Source organism: Lissotriton helveticus, chromosome 3_1 (assembly GCF_964261635.1).
Source record: "Lissotriton helveticus chromosome 3_1, aLisHel1.1, whole genome shotgun sequence".
NCBI lineage: Eukaryota > Metazoa > Chordata > Amphibia > Caudata > Salamandridae > Lissotriton > Lissotriton helveticus.
In genome coordinates this window covers 1,401,570,970-1,401,592,431 of record NC_136061.1, presented here as the reverse complement: position 1 = coordinate 1,401,592,431, position 21,462 = coordinate 1,401,570,970, and the positions used below count along the sequence as shown (strand labels likewise).

The 21,462-nt window shown below is 44.8% G+C and overlaps 1 protein-coding gene across 12 annotated transcripts in view; it reads right to left on the bottom strand.

Annotated features, from left to right (window-relative positions):
* KALRN (kalirin RhoGEF kinase) overlaps positions 1 to 21,462 on the bottom strand; it is a 1,598,314-nt gene that overhangs the window by 224,568 nt on the left and 1,352,284 nt on the right. For all 12 annotated transcript variants that reach the window (XM_078682047.1, XM_078682045.1, XM_078682043.1 and 9 more), the window contains one exon: positions 9,045 to 9,184. In XM_078682047.1, the coding sequence (XP_078538173.1) occupies positions 9,045 to 9,184 (140 nt within the window). The remainder of the gene's footprint in view (positions 1 to 9,044; positions 9,185 to 21,462) is intronic.

Here is a 21,462-nt window from a genome sequence, read left to right as displayed (position 1 = left end):
GATGACATTGCGCATTCTTTTATGTGGCAAATAGATCTAACCAATGCTCTCCCCACTGCTGAAAGAGACCTTGCACCACTTCAGAGTTCAGACGCCATTCGTGATCCATCATGCACCGACGGCCGAGTTCGTCCCCCTGGCGTTCAGGGAACCGGTCAGGTGTTGAACCACCAGGTCACGTCCTGATGTTTCAGCCATTGCCAGAGATGCAAAGCCTCCTGGCATATGGTCCACGACCCCACCCTGTTTGTTGGAGTACCACATGGCGGTGGTGTTGTCCGTGAACACCTGCACTACACTCCCCCGGACAGTGGGGAGGAATGCTTTCAGTGCAAGTTGGATCGCCCGCAGCTCCAGAATGTTGATATGGTGCCGGAGAACAGAGGCCTCTGATCTCCGCCTCTCCCATGTGGCCCCCCGAGCCCTGGAGGGACGCGTCCGTCACAACTATGTGCTCCGGTTGGGGAAGGGAGAGGGATCTGCCGCTGACCCAATCGCGGTCCATGAGCCACCACTGCAACTGTCTTGCAGTGCCCTCAGAGATCAAGACATGGTCGGACAAGTTGCCCTGATGCTGGGCCCACTGAAACTTCAGGTCCCACTGCAGAGCCCGCATCCGCCACCTGGCGTGATGCACAGAAGGATGCAGGAGGCAATCAGCCCCAGCGTCAACCTGATCGAGATTCGGGATAAAGGCTGAAAGATCGGAATCAGAGCCTGAATATCCCGAACCCGCTGTTCGAGAGGATAAACCCGAAACTGCGCTGAGTCGAGAACTGCTCTGATGAAGAGGAGCTTCTGAGAGGGGCACAGGTGTGACTTCGGCACATTGATGGAGAACCCCAGCATGTGCAGGAGGTCGGCCGTAGTATGGAGGTGGCTGACGACTGTCTGGGGTGAGCCCGCCTTCAAACAACCAGTCGTCGAGATAGGGGAAGACTAACACCCCTAATCTGCGCAGATGAGCTGCGACCACCACCATCCCTTTCGTGAACACAGAGGGGCGCTGGTAAGGCCGAAGGGGAGCACACTAAACTGAAAGTGCTCGTGGCCTACCGTGAACCGTAGGTAGCGCCGGTGGGCCGGCAGGACAGGGATGTGAAAATAAGCGTCCTGCAAGTCCAACGCTACCATCCAGTCTCCTGGGTCCAGGGCAGCTAAGACCTGAGCCAGAGTCAGCATCTTGAACTTCTCCTTCCGCAGGAAGCGGTTGACGTTTCGCAGGTCCAAGATAGGAAGATTGCCCTTCTTGGGAACCAGAAAGTAGTGGGAGTAACAACCACACCCTACGTCTGGCCCAGGAACGTGCTCGATGGCCCCCTTGGCCAAGAAGGCCACAACTTCCTCTTGCAGAAGTTGCAAGTGATCCCCCGACACGCGGTGGCATGGCTGGAGGGGTCGCCTCGAAAGGGAGGGAGTAGCCCTTTCGGACGATTTGCAGCACCCACCTGTCCGACGTGATGGAGCGCCAGTGGAGGAGGTGATGGCAAACCCTGCCTCCCACTTGCGTCAAATGGGCCTGAAAGCTCGGACTAGGAAGGCTTTGAGGCGGATGCTGCGGGGGTGGATGTGGACTTGCCGCGCCGTTGTCCCCCGTTACCACCGCGACGGTAACCACGTCCGCCGCCGCGCTGAATGGTAGTCTGCGGGCCGTGGCTGGCAGGACGTGTGGGGGCACCCCTTCCATGGCCACGAAAGGAGCGCTGGGCAGAAGATTGCTGGCGCAGGGCCGACAGGCCCAAGGACTTGGCCGTAGCCCTGGAGTCCTTAAAGCGTTACAGCGCACTATCTGCCTTGCCACCGAAGAGGTGGCTGCCATCGAACGGCATGTCCATAAGGGTGTTCTGGATATCGGCCGAAAAGTTGGCGGACCTCAGCCAGGCGTGGTGGCGAATCGCCACAGACGTGGAAATCGCTCTTCCTAGCGAGTCCGTGGTATCCAGTCCACATCGTATTGAATACCACACTGCGTCTCTTCCCTCCGCGAGGGCTTGAGCAGGTTTCACCCGGGACCCCTCCGGGCACTCAGGCAGCACTTCCGCGACCGTATCCCACAGAGAGTGGGTGTAACGGTTCAAGAGGCACGCGGTGTTAACAGACCGCAATCCCAAACTAAGGGAGGAGAACATCTTCTTGCCGAATTGTTCATACCTCTTGGATTCCCGATCTGGAGGCGCAGTTGGGAATGCGGACTGGGAAGTAGAGGCCTGGATAACCAGGCTCTCGGGAGTGGGGTGGGTGGACAAGGGTCGCCGGGGCAGGGCGGTGGCGCCCTGCGACGTTCCCATCTACAGGGGGACCTGTAGTGGGCCTGGAGCAGGAGCCCAACAGAACGTCCGTGAGAGCCTCATTAAAAGGCAGTAGAGGCTCTGGGGAGCTTACCTGCGGTTTAAGGACCTCCGTGAGGATGTTAGACCTCACCGTTGCGACGGGGAGCTCAAGAGCCAAGGCCTTGGCTGCCCTGATCAGCACCACACTATAAACAGCCCCCTCCTCTGTAGCCATGGTAGGAGGGGAGACAAAACCAATGTCTGGGGAGGTATCCAGGCCACTGGCTTCCCCTAGTTCCTGTGTCCAGTCCTGAAATGACTGGCAATCACGTGCCAGGGGGTCGTCAGACCCCCCCAGTCACCCTCGTTATCCATGTCCTGAAATTCAGGGATAAAGGATTGACCCAGATCCTCGAAGAATTCCTCTTCGGCCGGCGCCGAATGTTGCGTCAAGCGACGCCGCTCCGGCGCCGGATCCGGACCGAGGGTTGGACTAGGGACAGCGTCGTGCAGGGACGGCGCCGGGGGTGACACCCTAGGGGTTAACGCTGGCGGGGTCGTAAGGTCGACCAGCGGCGACCCGGATCCAGAACCGGATCGTGGGGGCCTTGCGGCGTCGGGACCGAGGCACCCGACGGCGCCGGGGCCTGAAGCACCCGGCCCGCTTGAGCTCCCAGTCGGGGCCACTGGGCCCGAAGGTGCTGCGGAACCCGACTGAGCAGTGAGCAACCTCATGGCCATGAGGAAGGCCTCGATTTCCTCTGGCGACGCGTTCTGCCCAGGGACCGGCGGTTATGAAGCAAGCCGTGATGCCTGCGGCTCCGGCGGAGCCGCGTGGGCAGTGTCACCCGAACCCACCTGATTAAAAGCGCATTTCCCCACGACCCTGGATGTCGATGTCAACTTGCATAGAACTGGCATTTGTGATTTTCGCTCGTTGCAAAGAAGTCTAGCGCCGGCTTGGTCCACAGAGAGAAGATCTTGTTCAGTGCAAACTGATCTAGCTTCCACTCGTGACAGCTGTTCCAAATTCTGCTTAGCATCTCAGCTAAGAGATTGCTTGTTCCGGGAAGATTTATCCTGTGTGTCATTATGCAGCTCCAGATTTCCTGAGCTTCCCTGGAAAGAGCTAGTGATCTTGTGTCTCTTTGCTAGTTTACATAGTGCATGCTGGTAGTATGGTCTGTCTGAACTAACACGGTTGACCCTACTATCCTTCGCAGGAAAGCTCGGAGAGTTAGATAGGTGGCTTTGCGGTCCAGGGGACTGATGTGCATGCTCTTCTGGTCTGAAAACCACTTTCATCAGATTTGTAGGCCTTATTGAGGACCACTCCAACCCCTGAAGGAGGCATCCGTGGTTACTAAGAAATCTGGTATTTGCGGTAGGAATGTGAGGCCCTCTGAGATATGGTTGGTTTGTGATCATCAAATTAGCGCAGTCATCAAAGCTGGTGTCATCTTCACCAGATTGTCAAATTATCCTTCTGTTTGAAGCGGTTTGTCTAGCTTTTCCTGTAGTGGTCTCATTTTCAGTCATGTGAAAGGGACCAGGTTGATCGACAAGGACATCATACCTAGGAGCAATTTGAACAGAAGCACCAAAACTGACTTTTTTTCAATAGTTTGAGAGCTAGTTCCTTGAGCCTTCATCGCCTTTCCTGGGATCGAAAGGCTTTGTCGGCGATGGTGTCCAAAGTTGCTCCGAGGAATGTTATTCTCTGGGAAGGAAGAGTTGATTTTGGTGGTTGAATGTGAGGCCTAATCTGCGGAACAATGTTAGACAAGCTTCTGTGACATTGGTTGCTTGAGGGGCTATTGGTGCTTTTATTAACTAGTCGTCGAGGTATGGGAATACCTGATAGCCATCTTTCCTCAGAGGTGCCACAGGAGTCGGACATTTTGTAAAGAAAATGGGGAGCTGACTTGCGACCAAATGAGGACCTTGAACTTTAATGGGTGCCAGCTACAGTGAAACGTTGAAATTTGCAATGTTTGGGGTGTATGGGGATGTAAAAGCATGGGTCCTGTAAATTGAAGGTTGTCATGTAGTCTCCATGGTTGAGGAGATGCAGGATGTCTGGAAGTATTACCATGCAAAAGGATTGCTTTCATAGATATTTGTTTAATTTTTGGAGATCCAGAATGGGTTGCCAATATCCTATCTTCTTTATGTGTCTTCTTTATGTGGAAAAAATGGGAGTAGAAACCCATCCACTTTCGGTGAAGGGGAAACTTTCAATTGCTCTTTGAAGGGCTTCCTTCCTGAGTAAGGGAAGATGAGGTTGATGATCTGCCTTTGGTGGAGTGGTTAGCAGCCTCTTGATAAATTCCAGGGTATGACCATAGGTGATAAGGTCCACTACCCATCTGTCTGATGCGGTCTCCATTGGTGTGAGATTTGGAAACGTTTACAACCAGAGATTGCGAAGTATTGAGAGTAACCGGTACCTGAGGGAGGTCCCTGTTTGCGACTGGTTTCTAAATCCTGGGTGGTCTGCTTTCTTTTGGGCCCTTGATAATTAAAGGCTCTGCTGGTGGTTGGGCTGATACTGCTGTAAGCATTGATATTCTCCTCTAAATGAAGTAAAACCTCTTCCACATGCTCCCCGAAATGGCACTTTCCTAAACAGCAGTGTGCCCAATGATTCCACAGTGTCGGTGCCTGCCTTGATGGCCTGTACGGCATCATCCATGTGTTTACCGAAGAGGGCTTCTCTGTCACAGGACATATCCAAAAATTTACACTGTGCCACAGGCCAGAAAGATGCTGCTTTCAGCCAACATCGTTGCTTTAAAACCGCAGCTCCTGCCAGCTGCCGAAACCCAGTTGAAGATATGTCCATAGCGCAATCAATTATCTCCGAGGATGTTTTTTCCCTTCCTGTAGGATATTCTTTGCCTTCGATAGTTTGTCCTCTGGCACCAGGTATTTGAGAGTACTTATATCAGACCACATTTGCCTGTCGTATTGAATTGGCAGCACTAACTGATGGCAGACATAGTGGAAATTCTTTTGCCTACATTGTCTAGGCGCCTGCCCTCTTATGGTGGAGCAGACAGGCATAGAGGAGTTTTTAGAATGGAGCTGCTGGAGAGTCTGGCAGGGGACTCTTTTTGTCTATGTGCAGTACGACAGCTGTGACTATGTAGGGTTCCCCATAATCTTTAGGACTTCTCATATGCAATCAACAATCAGGATGACTCGTAACGGTTTCTTTGTAGGCTCCTTAGAGTCATCAAGAAAGAAGACTGTTCGACTGATACTGGGAGTTGAAATCTGGCGCTCTGTCCATCAAGTTGTGTAAACCACCTATGGCATCTGGAGGTGACTCTACAGACTGTAGCTCAGGAGGAGATGGAGTGGGAATCAAATAGTCATCCAATCTGTTGTGGGCGGATTGTCTGGAATTTCACGCACCTCTCAGTCATCGTCTGATGAGATAGGACCATCTCTAGGAGGCACTGCGGTGTTTGATGCAGGAGTCATCCTGGGTGTCAAGGGTAGAGTGATAGGCCTTGGTGTTTCGGGAGGCAGAGACGGAGGTGAAGCACTGGAATGTGCTGGTGTTGGTGGCCTTGGGAGTCATGGAAACCTTTTATAGTAGTCTTAACATCCCCTGAAAATCTTGGAAGAGTGAAGCAGGAAATGTTCTCCATAATGCCTGGGTCTTTCTGTATATTTTGTCTGCTGTGGGTTTTAGTACTCCTGATAATAGTGCTCTTGCTAATCCTCCTCGTCTTGATACTTTATGTGGAGCTCAGATGAGCTGTTGGCTGCCCCGAATTCGGGGCAGTTCGGGCTCGACTGTTCCCATTGGGCGCAGGATCAAGATTGATATGCATATGGCTTGGTCCCAACTGGAATGGCATGGGAGCAAGAAAACAATGGATTTTGGCCAAGATCTCTGAACTGGGGTGAATATATAACATTGTTCTCCATTCTGTTCATCTATTGTCCTTTTTGCATTTGTCACCCCGAGTGGGACGGATATGCCCAGACGTGGGTCCCGTGCTCTCTCTGCCACTGGAGTCAAGCTATCCTGGCTGATGAGGGCTGAAAGCCCGAAACCTGTCCTAGGATGCTGGTTTCCAATCCAGGGAGGACCTGGCTTGGCAGTTCGGGCTGGACTGTTTCCATTGGGCGCAGGGTCAAGACTGATTTGTATATGGCTGGGTCCAAACTGGAATGGCATGGTGAGCAAAAGAAACTATGGATTTAGGCCCAGATCTTTGTACTGGGGTGAAAGTATGACATTGTTCTGCGTTCTGTCCATCAATTGTTCTTTTTGCATTTGTCACTCCGAATTGGGGGTGCAGGGGGATCATCAGACTCATCCACGTCCAGAAGGTGACTTAGGGGAAGAAGAGAAACCTTGCTTCGAGAGGTGTGTTCAGGTAAGGGGGATGTTTTTGTAGCTTTTAGAGTTGACAACATCATCAAGCCTGTAGTTGCAGTTTCCATTTGCTGGGGCGGTTTTGTGACCTTGAACGACGAAAATGTCCCTCTCGTTGATGGCTGCAATGGTGTCATCGGCGGAGCCTTTGATGGAATCGACACTGATGAAGAGATGAAAGACGTCGATGTTGCAGTCGTTGATGTCACTGTGGTAACTATTGTCGCAGACTATGGTGCTCTTGATGGTGAGGTGATCGCTGTGGAGATTTTCAAAGTGGTTTTAGTCCTGGTCGTAAACGGTTCTGAGGAAAACTTTGGAGGATTAACTCAAGACTTCACAGTAGGTGTAGAGATTTCAGACCTGGCAGTTTCTGAAGAAATGTTTTCCATTTTCTCCTTATTAGAACGGTCCTTGACAGACTCATGGTGAGTCTTTTTAGGACCTTCCTGGGCTCCTCTGCAGCCACTTGATCACTGACCTTTCACTCTTATGTGACCTTCTCTAAAACACTGAAGAGGTGTCACTGTCTTCCTCAAAACTAGAAGATCTTTTAGATTGAGCTTTTTTAAGCCAGATAAGTAGCCTTCCCTCCCTATCCACTAAGGTTTTAGTTGAATAGGTGCAACATATTTTAGTATTGTACCTTATGCTGAGGGTAGAGACAGTAAATACAGTCCTTGTGGGGGTTTTCAGCATGAAGTATTTTCTTCGCACATGTAGTATAGGGTTTGAAAAGCCCTTTCTTAGATGACTCAGACAGTAGTAGAAGAAGATACATTTTATAATAGGTTTGAAGAAAAAAAAATGAATGCGCTCAGAAAGACTACCTTCACTTGATGTGCTGTAGAAAATCTGAGGGACTCTGCCTCTGTTGAGTGTTCTAGAAGGTGCTGTCGCCTGATTGTCGAGTTTGGTTCTTTTTTTTTTTAAAGGATATGGATAAGCTATTAAAGTGATTGTTCATTACCATTATGCCCTATGATAATGTTATGTACTGCTTTATTATGCTACCAAGGGGCTCCCACTTAGACGACAGGGAATGATTCAAGCATGTGAAGTTATGAAAGATCCAATACTGGAGAAGATTTTATTTCTTTCAACAAGATGCAAGGCCACCTTAGTTTAAGGATAAATGTTCTCACTATTATCTTAGTGATTATCTATATGTATTAACTCAGAACTGGCTGGATTTGACTTTGGTTACTGGTAAAGAATACCTCAACGCAATTCATGTGAGCACCTCCCCTTGGTACAAGATGAGATCGCCTTTATAATACTTTGTCTGAGACCGTGTTAAAACAGAGAGGATTCAGCACCTTGAAAACCAGTGTGAAAAGATCATGCAACAGATGTTTTGATGTGATTTAGGAAAAGAAACAAACATTGTCAAACAAAGGGTCAAGCTTGGGGTTTTTCTTTAAGCTCTTATGAAGGAATGTGAATGTGTGGTTTAGTAACAAGCCAGACAACTGTTACCCATAAAAGCAGATTCTGTGATTGGTCTGCCATCATATATTGACATAACCACTCTAGGAAAGTTCACTCTACCTCCAGGAAGCACTCTGGAAAAGCATGACACCCAACTCAACAGAATATCAACATAAACACCCTTCTCACAACAGAGGACTTGTCCCCTATTTATAGTGAAACTTGAAACTAACAAATTTCATATAGTATAAATTTTACAAACACCTGAAAATAGTAAAATTAAAGAAACCGATAACGGAATGTTAATTCTGTCAAACATTTTGATGGGCAAAATATCTAATGCTCAGACATAGCATCCAATGATTATGAAAATAAGATAGAACCTAGAATGTTAATTTAATGCTTGAAGAGTTTCCTTTAACCTTTCCTGCATTACCAATCCCGGTTTGCAAGCAGAAGGCTTCATCACATCTAATGAGGTTTGTTTCCAACCTCCTTCAGTGGATGGTTTATACCCTCCTTGCTGCACTTCAGAAACCGCAGCTTACAATAGTTCATACACAAATACAGAGTAGGTGTGTATCATGGAAGGTGCCACTTAAGATTGGATGAGGCTCAAATTCATGCCATACTTGCACAAGACTCAAGTCTGGCAGTGTCTTCTGTTGGAGGAATAATTTATTTGGGCAGTAAGTTTTTGAGTCGGTGGATAAAGGAGGCACTATTGTTTGTTGTCAAATACTGACCCAAAAAGTCTCACAACATTCAACAACATGGGAGTGAACTTGCCTGTGCCACTAATACTGCCAAGACCCGAAATGTCTTTGGCTAATAACCACTGAATAAGGTTTTCTTGACAGGGATGGAAAAACATACGATGTTTTACATATCATGGGTTAATGAAGGTTGCACAGTATTATTTAACAAGTTTGTAGCACCATACTCACTTCCTGCCTCGGAGAGCCTTTGCCTTCTGCTCCTCTTCATGGTTTCTTGGTGGTGTTGAAGGAGTCATCCCCTCGTTTAAGCAACCACCACCAACCGTGTCCTTCAAGGTTCCTCGATACGAGCCTCCTCCCTCCATCGTCTGCCAAACAAACGATAAAATGTTTTTTAGTTAAAAGAAACAGATAAGTTTTATTTCTTTTTCCTTTGGGGCAGTCATCTTTAATATTAGGAAAGTTATAAAAAAAAATCTGAGGAATTAAGATAAATCCAACATAAGTGGTAATCAGACTTGAGCTTCTCTGTCTTTAGGAAATATCCTTGGTTATATTTTCGATATTTCTGAAAGGAAAGAAAACTATCATTAATAGCTCCTTTTCCACTCCAAAATTCTAAGGCTGAGAAATACAAAGCACCCAGAGCTGCAAGTACTAAGGGAACGGGGTTGTTAACTAGAATATGAGCTATTATGGATAGTGAAACACAGATGTGTGGTTTGGGGTAACAAAAAACGCTGTAAACACAAGGTGGTATTTTTACAACCACCGCGTTACCACGCATGCCATTACATCGCAAGTCGTATCAACGACTTGCTGTAGGGGCGTGCAACACCAGGGAATATAATGGATGTTAAATCCAACACCTTCCATGCTGTTGCACAAACTGGAGTACGAATAGTAATTAATACTATTCCTAAGTCCAGCGCACCCCCTACAGCAAGTCGTTGATACGACTTGCGATGTAATGTACGCGTGGTAACAAGGCGGTCGTTGTAATCACCGGATTGTAAAGGCATACGTTGTAAAGGCTGCGTTGCAACTTCACATATTCCAAAAACAGTTAAAACACAAAGCTTCTGCTAAAGCCAGGGCACTGTTTTATGAGCCTGTTGACAACCGCCGGGGTTGCCAAATACCAATGTTGCCGAACATGGATCCAATGCCAGGTATGCTTTAAAAATAAAAATGTATATATATATATATATATATATATATATATATATATATATATATATATATATATATATATATATATATATATATATATATATATATATATATATATATATATATATATATATATATATATATATATATATATATATATATATATATATATTACCTACTGGCGGTCGCCAGTAGGTATATATAGTTAGGATTTTTTCTCTATGGGTTTTTTGAAAATTCTATGTCTAATAACTTTGGCGTTTGTGGACGGAATCGGCTGAAATTTTCAGGAAAATGGCACATTTTGTTTCTGAGCAGCCCTTGAAAATTTGGGGGGGGTTCGTCCAGTGGGGGCCGAGAAAAAAGGGGGGTCCCAAAACGTGTTTTTAACATTGAGTTTTCCATAGGGCGGTTGGCCTCACTTTTAGCCCGAACGGCTGAATGGATTTGCACGAAACTTGGCAAAATTGTAGGGACTGGTAGCCCGATGTGCCTTTTGTAGGTCTCAATATATGTGCTCCAGTGGATTTTGAGAAATTAACGTTTAAAAAAAGATATATATCTGTAACAGCGGACCGGTTAGCGCTCTGGTTCGCGGACTTTTCGCGCAACGGAGCTTTGTGAAGCGAAGCTGATTGGTTCTCCGGCGTCTGTCAACATTCCAAACAGTCCGTAGCGGCCGCCATCTTGTCTCTCGGTAGGATCGAGAGACAAGAGGAGGTCAAAACAAAGGGGGAAATAACTATAAGGGGGCATAGTAGATCCTCGCTGACCCCCTAGGTTTGATGTGGAGGTTTTAAAAGGGCCCCGCGGGGCAAAAAAAAATAATAAAAATAATAATTGAACGGCTGAATGGATTTGCACGAAACTTGGCAAAATATTAGGGACTGGTAGCCCGATGTGCCTTTGCTAGGTCTCAATATATGTGCTCCAGTGGATTTTGAGAAATTAACGTTCAAAAAAAGATATATATCTGTAACAGCGCTCCGCTTCGCGTAACGGAGGTTTGCGAAGCTGATTGGTCATTCTGTCACTGGGCTATAGTTGGGCTACATCTGGCTGATATTTGGGCTACATTTGTTTTTTTGTGTGTCTGGCGGCCATCTTTGGGCTACATTGGGCTACATTGGGCTTCATTGGGCTACATTCGGCTAATTAGCAAATAGCTCATCGCAAACTAGGAATGGTAAAGAATCGCTATTTATTCCTTAAAGTTCGCTATTTAGGAAATGCAAATAACTTTGATGATACATATGGCGGTTCATCTCTAACAAGATAAGAAGCATAGGGATAGATTTATGATGACTGGCGCATCACCAGGGATGTGTTAGTCATTCTGTGCCGCTGTTCCGTCACCTATGGTGTGCTGCATTTACAATGCGGCGCATCATGGGGCAAAAACAGCACAGATGCGTGATGTATCTGTGCCGTAAAGGTGGCGCATTGCTGGAGTTGTATCGCAAGTGTGATGAAGCTCCAGCAAGGGTCGGGGGTGCCCCTGTCGCAGGGTTTCTGTTTTCACACAGAACTGTGGACAGAGGATTGGAACCTCGGCGAATTAGGGTGTCCCAAAACTCACGTTAGTAATCAAAAACTATTTAGCAAGCTAGGTACAGTGTCACATTGGATATAACAAACTCTCAATGTTTAGACAATCCAGAATATGAACTTATAGTACCTCAGGATACGTGGAACTCATGAACAGTCGGTCGTTATATATTTCTTAGAAACCAGAACATGGAGTTAAGAAGAACACATGTGTATTTGAAATGTTTATTTACTAATGCCGTCTTCTCAGGCGTAGTACCTTAGATAATAAAAGTACACATATTATCAGTAGCAAAATTACCAGCATAGTTACTAGTACATAAAAAGTGAATGGTGATAGTATGTTAACATGCTGTAAATGAATAAGAGTTAGCAACACTTATAAGCAGCCGCGGGCCGTGGAGGGAGTTACGGTGAGGCAGGGAGGCGGGGAGAAGCAGGGTGGAGAATACAAGTACACATATTATCAGTAGCAAAATTACCAGCATAGTTACTAGTACATAAAAAGCGAATGGTGACAGTATGTTAACATGCTGTAAATGAATAAGAGTTAGCAACACTTATAAGCAGCCGCGGGCCGTGGAGGGAGTTACGGTGGGGCAGGGAGGCGGGGAGGGGGAGGGGCAAGGTAGAGAGGGCTCCACCCTGCTTCTCCCCCTCCCCGCCTCCCTGCCCCATCGTAACTCCCTCCACGGCCCGCGGCTGCTTATATCTCACCCTCCCTAATACACATATTATATTATTTGCTAAGAAGGTCTCTTTGTGTTGGTTTAGGGCGTGTCCATACTTTAGTGTCTTAGATTTGAAGGAATCACATCAGCATACACCAGCTCTCTCTTCATGTGAACCGCATCAACTGTTGTGTATGTGTGTTCGGCAAAGCAATATAAAACCCGCCTCATGCCCAGAATTGGCAGAAGTTGCACTTATGTTATGAGTATGAAGTCGTGGAGATCAGACCTCATAACAATTCTGTATCGTGTTGTTCTTGAAACTTTAGCACTCGCTGTACAGATATAGTTTAACAAGTAAAGCAGATAGTAGACCAATAACATATTATTCTCATGTAAACCACGATGAACTACTAGGTGGAAAGCTAAAGCAACAACTAAGTGTCGTGTGCAGAAGTTGCAAAAAAGGAAAAATGGCGTTTAAACAGGTAATGAGCCCATGCTAACTTAACACGGTGTAAAGATATCCAGGACCTAGATGACACCTCCTCATGATCCGGAAACGAACTGAATAAGATAATAGAAGTGCCATCTCATGAGAGCAGATTGCAAGTTTATATGTGGACGGTCCGCAAGGTAAAGCATTAAAAACTAGGAAAATTCAATGCTAAAGAAAAATAAAACAGCCAAGTACTTTATCGAGTCTTAAGCCAATAGGCAAGGTAAATAATAAAAACTTGACAAATAAGTCAATGAATTGTCAATGAAATGCTAGTACTCAGCATATCAAACATGAAAAAGGTCTATGACATAACTGTGTATGCAAAATAAGCTGCAACAGCCTCCAATAGGAAGTCACCGTCTTCATCCGAAAACAGTTCAGCCATCCAATTTAAAAGCGGAAAAGAACATACGTGCTCTCCCAGCACCGGATCCTCTATCACCATCAGAGGACAGCTCGGTGGGTTTTCAAGAAAGCTGTGTTCCAAGAAAGACTGTGCTGCCGCCAGTAAATTCCAGGGACCAAGTAGTCCATGCATCAATGCCACAGCCATAATCCTTTCGCCAGGACAAATCAACTCGTGAGTAATGATAGGAGTCATCAGCTGATTAAAGTCGACGTCAGGAGAAACCGGTCCGCAGAGACACAAATCAATGGCCCAATCGAAATCACAGGTCAGGCAGTGAAATACAGGCTGGACACAGGTGAAGTAGGAGAACCGAAAAGATAATCCATATGCCGTGCTTAATATCGCCAACGGCATTGTGCCATAATATTCTAGCATGCGATTGCGGAACAGTGTCAGCAGCTGCAGGGTCGGAGGTTGCATAGGAGGGACATCCATATTTAAAAATGTAAAAAAGCACAAGAGCGTCCGCTGGTAATGCAAGTAAAAATGCAATCCACGAACCAGAGTGGAGAAAATGGAATGAAAGGGAGCAGGGATGACTCCAAAGATTTTCTCAAATGAAGTCACGAGACCACTGGTAACAACTTTAAAAAAGTGTGCCAGGGATTTTGTGGAGGATGCGTTAAAGATAGTCGGAAACATGTTGCTGAAATTGAAAGGCAAACCTGTGTACGGGTGTTCGCTATGTGAAGTACGAAAGTTTCACGGGCCGAACTCAAGGCCACCTCTCTCTGAGACAAAAGAGCTCTTATTCTTGTCATGCCGTTGAAACGTGTCCCAAGGTTGGTATTTGTGGCCAGATTGAAAACTCCCTATGTTCATGTGTGGGAGGAAATAGAACATTTCTGCAGCAAATAACCCGTTCACTTACTGTTACGATAAAAGGAATACTTTTTAATTAACTCAGAACAATCTTCATTATTGAGCATCAAATAACTACCATTTTCCAACAACTTGAACGTGGGGATGATAGCAGGAACTGGCGTGCCTTGCAACACGCAAGCCATATTTGGTCGGTGTTTGTTGCATGAATCGTGTAACTGTATGTGCCTACACATTAGTGAATGATCTGGCGTCTCAGTGCATTCCTCTCCATTCAGATAAACTTCTTGATCATTTTTGAAACATCTGTATGTGTATGGAAGCGACCAGACCTCATGAACAAAAGCACTACCTAAAGGTTCATAAAGACCTATTGGTATATATTTCATACAATTTGAAAACTTATATAAAGCAAAAGGCAGCGTTATTAAACCGTGGATAAGGCATGTTGCCAAAAAACCCGCAATCCTCTGCTGATGATGTCACTGAGCATGTCATGAATGATGTAATATGTGACATCATCAGTAGTGGATTATGGGTAATAGTATCTCTAGTTTACTCCCCTATAGCTGTCTTTCTTTTAACATAAGTGTGTGTTTCCTTCCCTTATACTTACTGTTTTTGGTTCGCTTCCAGTTCGCGTACCAGCGAGCGAACTAGGAAGCGAACTAAGAGAAATAGAGGTTGGCACAGTTCCAAATATTGTACCAATTTTTTAATAACGGGGAGGTAGTTCTGAAAAGAACTTTTTTTTTTATTTTTCTGAACATTTTTTTACTGTTTTTGAATTTTTCGGAACAGTTTTATATTTTTTTGGGTTTTTCTTGGAGGGGGCAATGAAAACGATTCATTGTAAAGGGCTCAACAGGAGCAACAAAACAAAAAAAAGAAGTATTTATTATTTTGGGCGTTTCGGACAAACTTGCATATGATAGTCAATAGCTCTGTTGATCAGAGTGATGCTTCTTTCTCCGTAGGAAATGAATCCATCGCAAAATACGCAGGTGTGTTTTACTTCACCAAATCTCATTTGTATATTTGGCACCATCTCCCTGCCCTCTGGTCCCGTTACTTCCGGTACAACAGATCTTCTGGCCATAATAGGGAGATTATCTAGGTCGTTCCGAAACTGTGCAGCACTGTAGTTGTTAGGATGCCACCTAGTCATATGGCGATGCATTGTGTAGTTTCCGAAACTGTATTTTTTGTCGGTCCCTCTGGACAGTCTATCTTGACATATAAGGCAAGTTACGTATCTTGCATTTACTTTTTTCTGACCTTTGGGAATTTTAAAAAATTGCCAAATGAAGTTTTCTTTCCGGTGAGACGTCTTGGGCTGCTCAGGCAAAAACTGCCTCTCTTCGTGCTCGTCCTCCTGTTCCTCTTCTTCTTCTTCTTGTTGAATTACAACTTGAGCAGGTGGTCCACTCTTCCTTGGATGTGGTGGAGGTGGTGGGGAAGCACCAGCTGAAGCTACTAAAGAAGCCATTGCTCAGTGATCACAAAGGGTCTTTCTCTCACAATGATGAAAGTCAGAGTGAGGAAAGAAGGAGGGATTTTCATCATTTGGGAAAAACAAGAGTTCTCAACCAATCAAAAGTGTTCATTTTAGATTATATGACCTAGTATTACATCATTAGGAAACCAAAAGTGAAATGAACCAATGAAAAGTGTTATTACCAAGTCACATGACTTGCTGTGTTTACGTTAAGCGCTTTGCAGGGCCTCCCGGTTTGCTTCCAGAAACCTGCGCTTTGGCACTCGCTTCGCGTACCAGTTTGCTAACGTAGCACGTCATATGACGTATCAAGCGACAACGTGGAACGTCATGCGGACGGGAGGCGTCACGATGTTGTTTTCTAACGCGGCACTTGCGGTAAAGAAACGTTTACCGGCTCGCGGTCTATTTCGCGGCATCAAGGTCAGCTAACGGGAAGCTTCCCGATTCGCGAAGCGGGAACGAAGAAAAAAAAATATTTTAAAAAAAAATTATTCATAAACATATAAAATATATTTTTGGATTTAAAGAAGAATAAATTTTACAGCTACAGATATTAGCTGTTAAAAAACCAATGAAATTCACAGAAAAAACCATAGGTTATAGACCATATATAGTTAGGAATTAGCATTTACAAAACCTTGAAAATTCACTGAAAAAACCATAGGTTATAGACCATATATAGTTAGGAAATAGCATTTAGAAAACCTTATTTTACTCACACAAAACCATTGAAATTCCATATATAGTTAGTTGCACTAACTATATATCGCGCACCTGCAATCCACTGCTGATGATGTCACATATTACATCATTCATGACATGGTCAGTGACATCACTGATGACATCACTGATGACATCTCAAATGACATCACTGATGACATCACTGATGACAACATCCAGTGACTGTATGCTTCTGTAAAGTTAAAATATGTCTTACATATTGAAGAATGAGTGGATGTATAAGTGTCTGGATGAAGGATTTAGTAGGTGCATGACTGACTGTATAAGTGAGTGATTAAATGTGTCTCACTGAGTGCATGGGTTAGTGACTAAACTGTTTTAAATTGTGCATCATTGTGTCTGTTGTTTTGTAATCTGATGCATGTGTTGATCATTAGCTATATGACTAACTATATGGGTTATTGATTAGTTGCCCAAGTATTTGTATGGGAGACTGAGTGTGTGTGTGGGTGTCTGGGAGGTGTATGACTCTGTGCATAGATGTGTGAGCAGTTGATTCACTAGATGTATGGGTTCAAAAGTGCATGTGGAAACATCTGTATGGGCGGTTGACTGTGTGCATGAGTGTATTGGTGAGTGAATGGATATCTCAGTGCTACATGTCAAAGTAAGTACATATGTAAAACACAGTACATGTGATAGTTGACATATATAAATAACTGTGCATAAGAGCCAGTGAATGTGTGAGTGGCTGTATGGATTATTGTGAACTTGTATCAGGGATTGTATAACAGAGTAAATATGTGTTATTATATGTTCCAATAAGTAAGGTGTGTATAACTATATAGTTGAGGAAATCGAGGTGTGATTGATTCTTTGCAAGACTGACTAGGTGTGTGAGTAACTCCATGGATGAGTGACAGTCTGTGAGTGTCTGTTTACACTGAGTGTATCTAAGGTTATATTAGAGTCTGAAGAGGTTCATTGTATCATCACATGAATGATGTCATCAGTGATGTGATCAGTAATGTCAAATGAGATGTCAGTGATGTCATCAGTGATGTCATTTGAGATGTCATCAGTGATGTCATCAGTGATGTCACTGACCATGTCATGAATGATGTAATATGTGACATCATCAGCAGTGGATTGCAGGTGCGCGATATATAGTTAGTGCAACTAACTATATATGGAATTTCAATGGTTTTGTGTGAGTAAAATAAGGTTTTCTAAATGCTATTTCCTAACTATATATGGTCTATAACCTATGGTTTTTTCAGTGAATTTTCAAGGTTTTGTAAATGCTAATTCCTAACTATATATGGTCTATAACCTATGGTTTTTTCTGTGAATATATATATATATATATATATATATATATACACATATACACACACACACAACCACACACACACACACACACACTGACTTGCCTAGACTTGATTCCACCTCACAGTTGTTGTACACCACGCTACGTTTCTGGTCTCCATCTCACAGTTACAAGCCTTTTTCATCCCAGTTTTCTCCCTCTCTTACTCTTTTCCAATACTTCGCTTTGTCCTTTCTCAATTTTCTGGCTTTCACTCGCCTGCTCTGGGCCAAAGTCTGATATTGAATAGGCGAGGCCTATTGCCTTTGCCAATACTTGTTATTTTAAAGGTCTTGAATTCTAAGGAACGAGCTGAAGGAGACATGGGCTATATGTGTGCTACAGAAATTACCTGACCACCAAACTGTGCAATCATTTCGGAGTGACATTGAACAGGGCGAAAGGTGGAAATGATCAGACTGCCAGGGAAACAGCACCATGGATGCTTGTAGCACCTAAGAAAGTGGGGAAAAGATGGCTGCAGACTGCACTGCTGCCGAATAAGGCCATCAGCGAGAACTTTACACGGTCATATTCTTGAAAATCTGAATATAGGTAGAAAGAAGAGGAATGGGGAAAGGCTGTTGGAAAATAATTTTCCCTGTAAGGCAGCGAAATCTAATGGCAACAAAGCAATATTGGTCACGCACAGGACTGCTGCTGAAAATAGAATGGAAGGCAATGTTTTGGTTTATTCATTTAAAATGCAAGAACATTCCAGAGTGTGATTTTAGTGTATAAAGGGAAGGCACGTTTCTAGTGGTGTGCTTGCAGGTAACAAGCAAATAAAACCTCCCACTGTGTAGAAAAAGACAATATTGTGATGACCTGACCAACCACAGAAAATAAATTTTTTTGGGGAGGTGGGGGAGACAAGCTTTTTCCTGTCGATCATAAGATTATTCGATCTATATATTTATTTATTCATGCTTTTGCAGAAGCAGTAATTGAAGGATGTTGGCCTGGAAGATTTGTACTGTGAACTTGGTCCCAAAGGGCCCTGAATGTTTATCTGGTGTTTTTGGAGTACCTATAATTCAAATTAAATCACGTGCAAGAAGACTATTACTTTCACCTTAGGCTATCACTTTAAAAGCCGGTACTCCCTTAGCAATGCAACGTACCCCTATAAAAAGTGACAAGCAATTAGAAAGAATTCCACTGACTGAAAACTTAAAAACAATTTATTGCACGTTTTTGTTTTTTGATATTTTTGCTCCGCTGTTTTTATTTAAATACTTTTGAGAAGATGTTCGACACAAAATGAACAGTAAATTAAGAAGAAATAAACACATGAAATTTCACTACATACATTCCAGACATACCCACTTTGCAATTGTCATAGTTCTCTCAAACATCACAATTTATTTTTTCATGTTGGGAGAGTGAGCTAATCAGTGTACAGGCTCACAACATTTGTCTGAAAGATTATGTGACTGAAAAAGTGAAGTAATATCCACTCAACAGGACAAAGTGATTTATTGCAGAGATGGCATATACAGAGAAGCTCAAAGGAAGAATTCCAGCGTCTACAACGAGTTACAAAAGAAGGACTTCCTGTGGGTCGACATTACAATGGCTAATTAAGAAATCAAAAAAGCATCTGAGATGCACATCTCTGGGGTCACACTTAGAAGTAGGTGAAATCTCATATTTGCACATTCACTAATAAAAGGGGAATACTAACGGGTGTGTCTGCATTATTAGACTCTCTAGCCTCCGCAGCTCTGTAAAGTCTCAACTTCCCCTCTCGCTTTCCTCACCTTGCCTTCTTTTTGGCTCCCTCACAAATATCAACACTTCCCAGCCCCAAGCTCTCTGCATCCTGAACCCTCACACCCATCGCAAACAACCCTCCTGTGCTACCTCTACTGCTCCTTCTTCATCTTCTCCTTGCCCCCTTCTCTAGCCCCACAGTTCATTAGCCATCCAGTTCCCATCTTTGGCCACCTAGTTCCTCAGCTCTCTTGATGTCCACCTTCCCTGCCTGGTTATTTCAACACAGTGTGTCTCATTAGGAGGATGTTCGCTCAACCCCAGGGAGACACCACTTAGGCAGATTTGGTCCAGCCTTGTGTTCCTGCATCTAAATGGACCATGTGCAGTAACACCAGGCCTGATTTTACTGAGGAGATTTCCAGGATTGGTGAGGCTAATTTAGACTTCAGGCAAGTGCTTCCTTCACCACGGGTGGGGGGGGGCTGCTCCCCAGCTCTAGAAGATAATTCCGTGCCGACCGATACCTGCCAGACTCCCACTCGGTGATCTGCAAGAGACCCTCCCAATCCGATTTAGCATGTGCTTGTAACAAGTGGTAAACGGGAGCAAAAAATTACCTGAAATTGGGGATAACCACGCAGAAAAGGGCCTGTCCCTTAACCAGCATGGCTGGTCACCATTATGGTGACTCCTATCACATGGTGAAGTGAAGAAATTCCTTGCCAGATCCAGGAATTCCTGCCATCGTACAACTGGTCAGCAGGCCCTTTGCTTGTAAAGGCTAATGTGTGGTCCCCTCGAATTCCTCTACTACTCCGTACCACAAAATGTAAAGTCTAGTTATTTCCCAACACTGGCTCATGTGGTCCTTGTCCTCCTGCTTACCAGCTATCAGTTTCCTTCAACAAACAATCCCACAACCTTTCCATTCCCAGCGCTATCCGCTCTCAGGTTTCCCTCTCCCTCCTTTCTAAACCACCAAAGTCCCAACCGAAATTTCAAGAAGCCACACCCGTGTCTTCCAGAGAAGTCATCCTCCGCCCTCAACACAAAGCCCACCAACTATCCAAAGCAGCACTCCTAACACACTCATCGATTTCAAACTTGGCCACAGAGTAAACCAACGGTATGCTTAGTTTTCCATTGAATTGCTGGGGGACTGTCTTGGTTACAAACCAAGCAGTGCTTTAAATGGGAAAAAAATAAGTACAGGTACTCTTACAATGAGCTATGAATGTAGCAAGTGGGCGGGGCTAAGGACAAGACATATAGGACACTTCTGCTATGTGGCCGAATACTTGTAAATTCTTGAGTGTGCACTCACAGAAACAAGCAGCAATGCTCGCATAAAACATTGCAAGAATGTCCTTTAAAATACCTCGCTAGTGTCTGGATTCTCTCACTCTTCCACTCGTTTTTCCCTCACACACACAAACATGCGCACACAAGTAGGCAAACACCCTGACACAAGCAGACACTCGCACAAAAGACTCAGGGGGGATAAAGGCCATTTTACACCCCTGATCTCTCGTGGCTTTCTTAATTGCTGCTGTCAGCGGGATGCATGGATTGGAGTGTGTGCACAAATGCACACCATGGTGTGAATGTGATTGACAGCATAGGGCCTGAATGGACCCTGTTCTGTCAAACAGCGTGGTGGTGAACACCAGACATTATGCAGATGAGCCGTGCTGAATTGTTTAGAGGTGGCACAGCTTGGGCTAGAGACGCTTTGGCTGTCAGTCAGCCTCTTTCGTGCGCGTGAGCCAAAGCAACAATGAGCCTACCCTTGACGAGTACCGGTACTCTCCTTGGCAGCAGAGAAGTGCCGGTACTCAGAGTGAAAAAAATGAAAAGTGCTGGTACTCAGTACCGGTAAGTACAGGCCCATTTTAAGCACTGAATCCAAGGCATTTGAATAATGCTATCTCTACTTGAATATGCAAGGACAATTTTCATCTCATTTGCACAGAAAGTTATCTAACAGTTATCTTATTTGCCTAGTCAAAATGACGTTTGGAATATAGCACAAACAGCACACATTCTGCAGCACTCATCAGTAGCAGTAACATTCATGGAGATTATTTACTTCACCCGAGACCCATGATCACTTTCTTTTCTTCTGCCCCTCTTATGTTGACCTACGGAAAACCTTAGGAAAAACCTGGATAATATCTGCCTGCCGTTTATCTTTTACACGCTCTAGTGAAGCTTTACGTATTTTTAGGTCAGTTACCACAAGGTGGCTAGT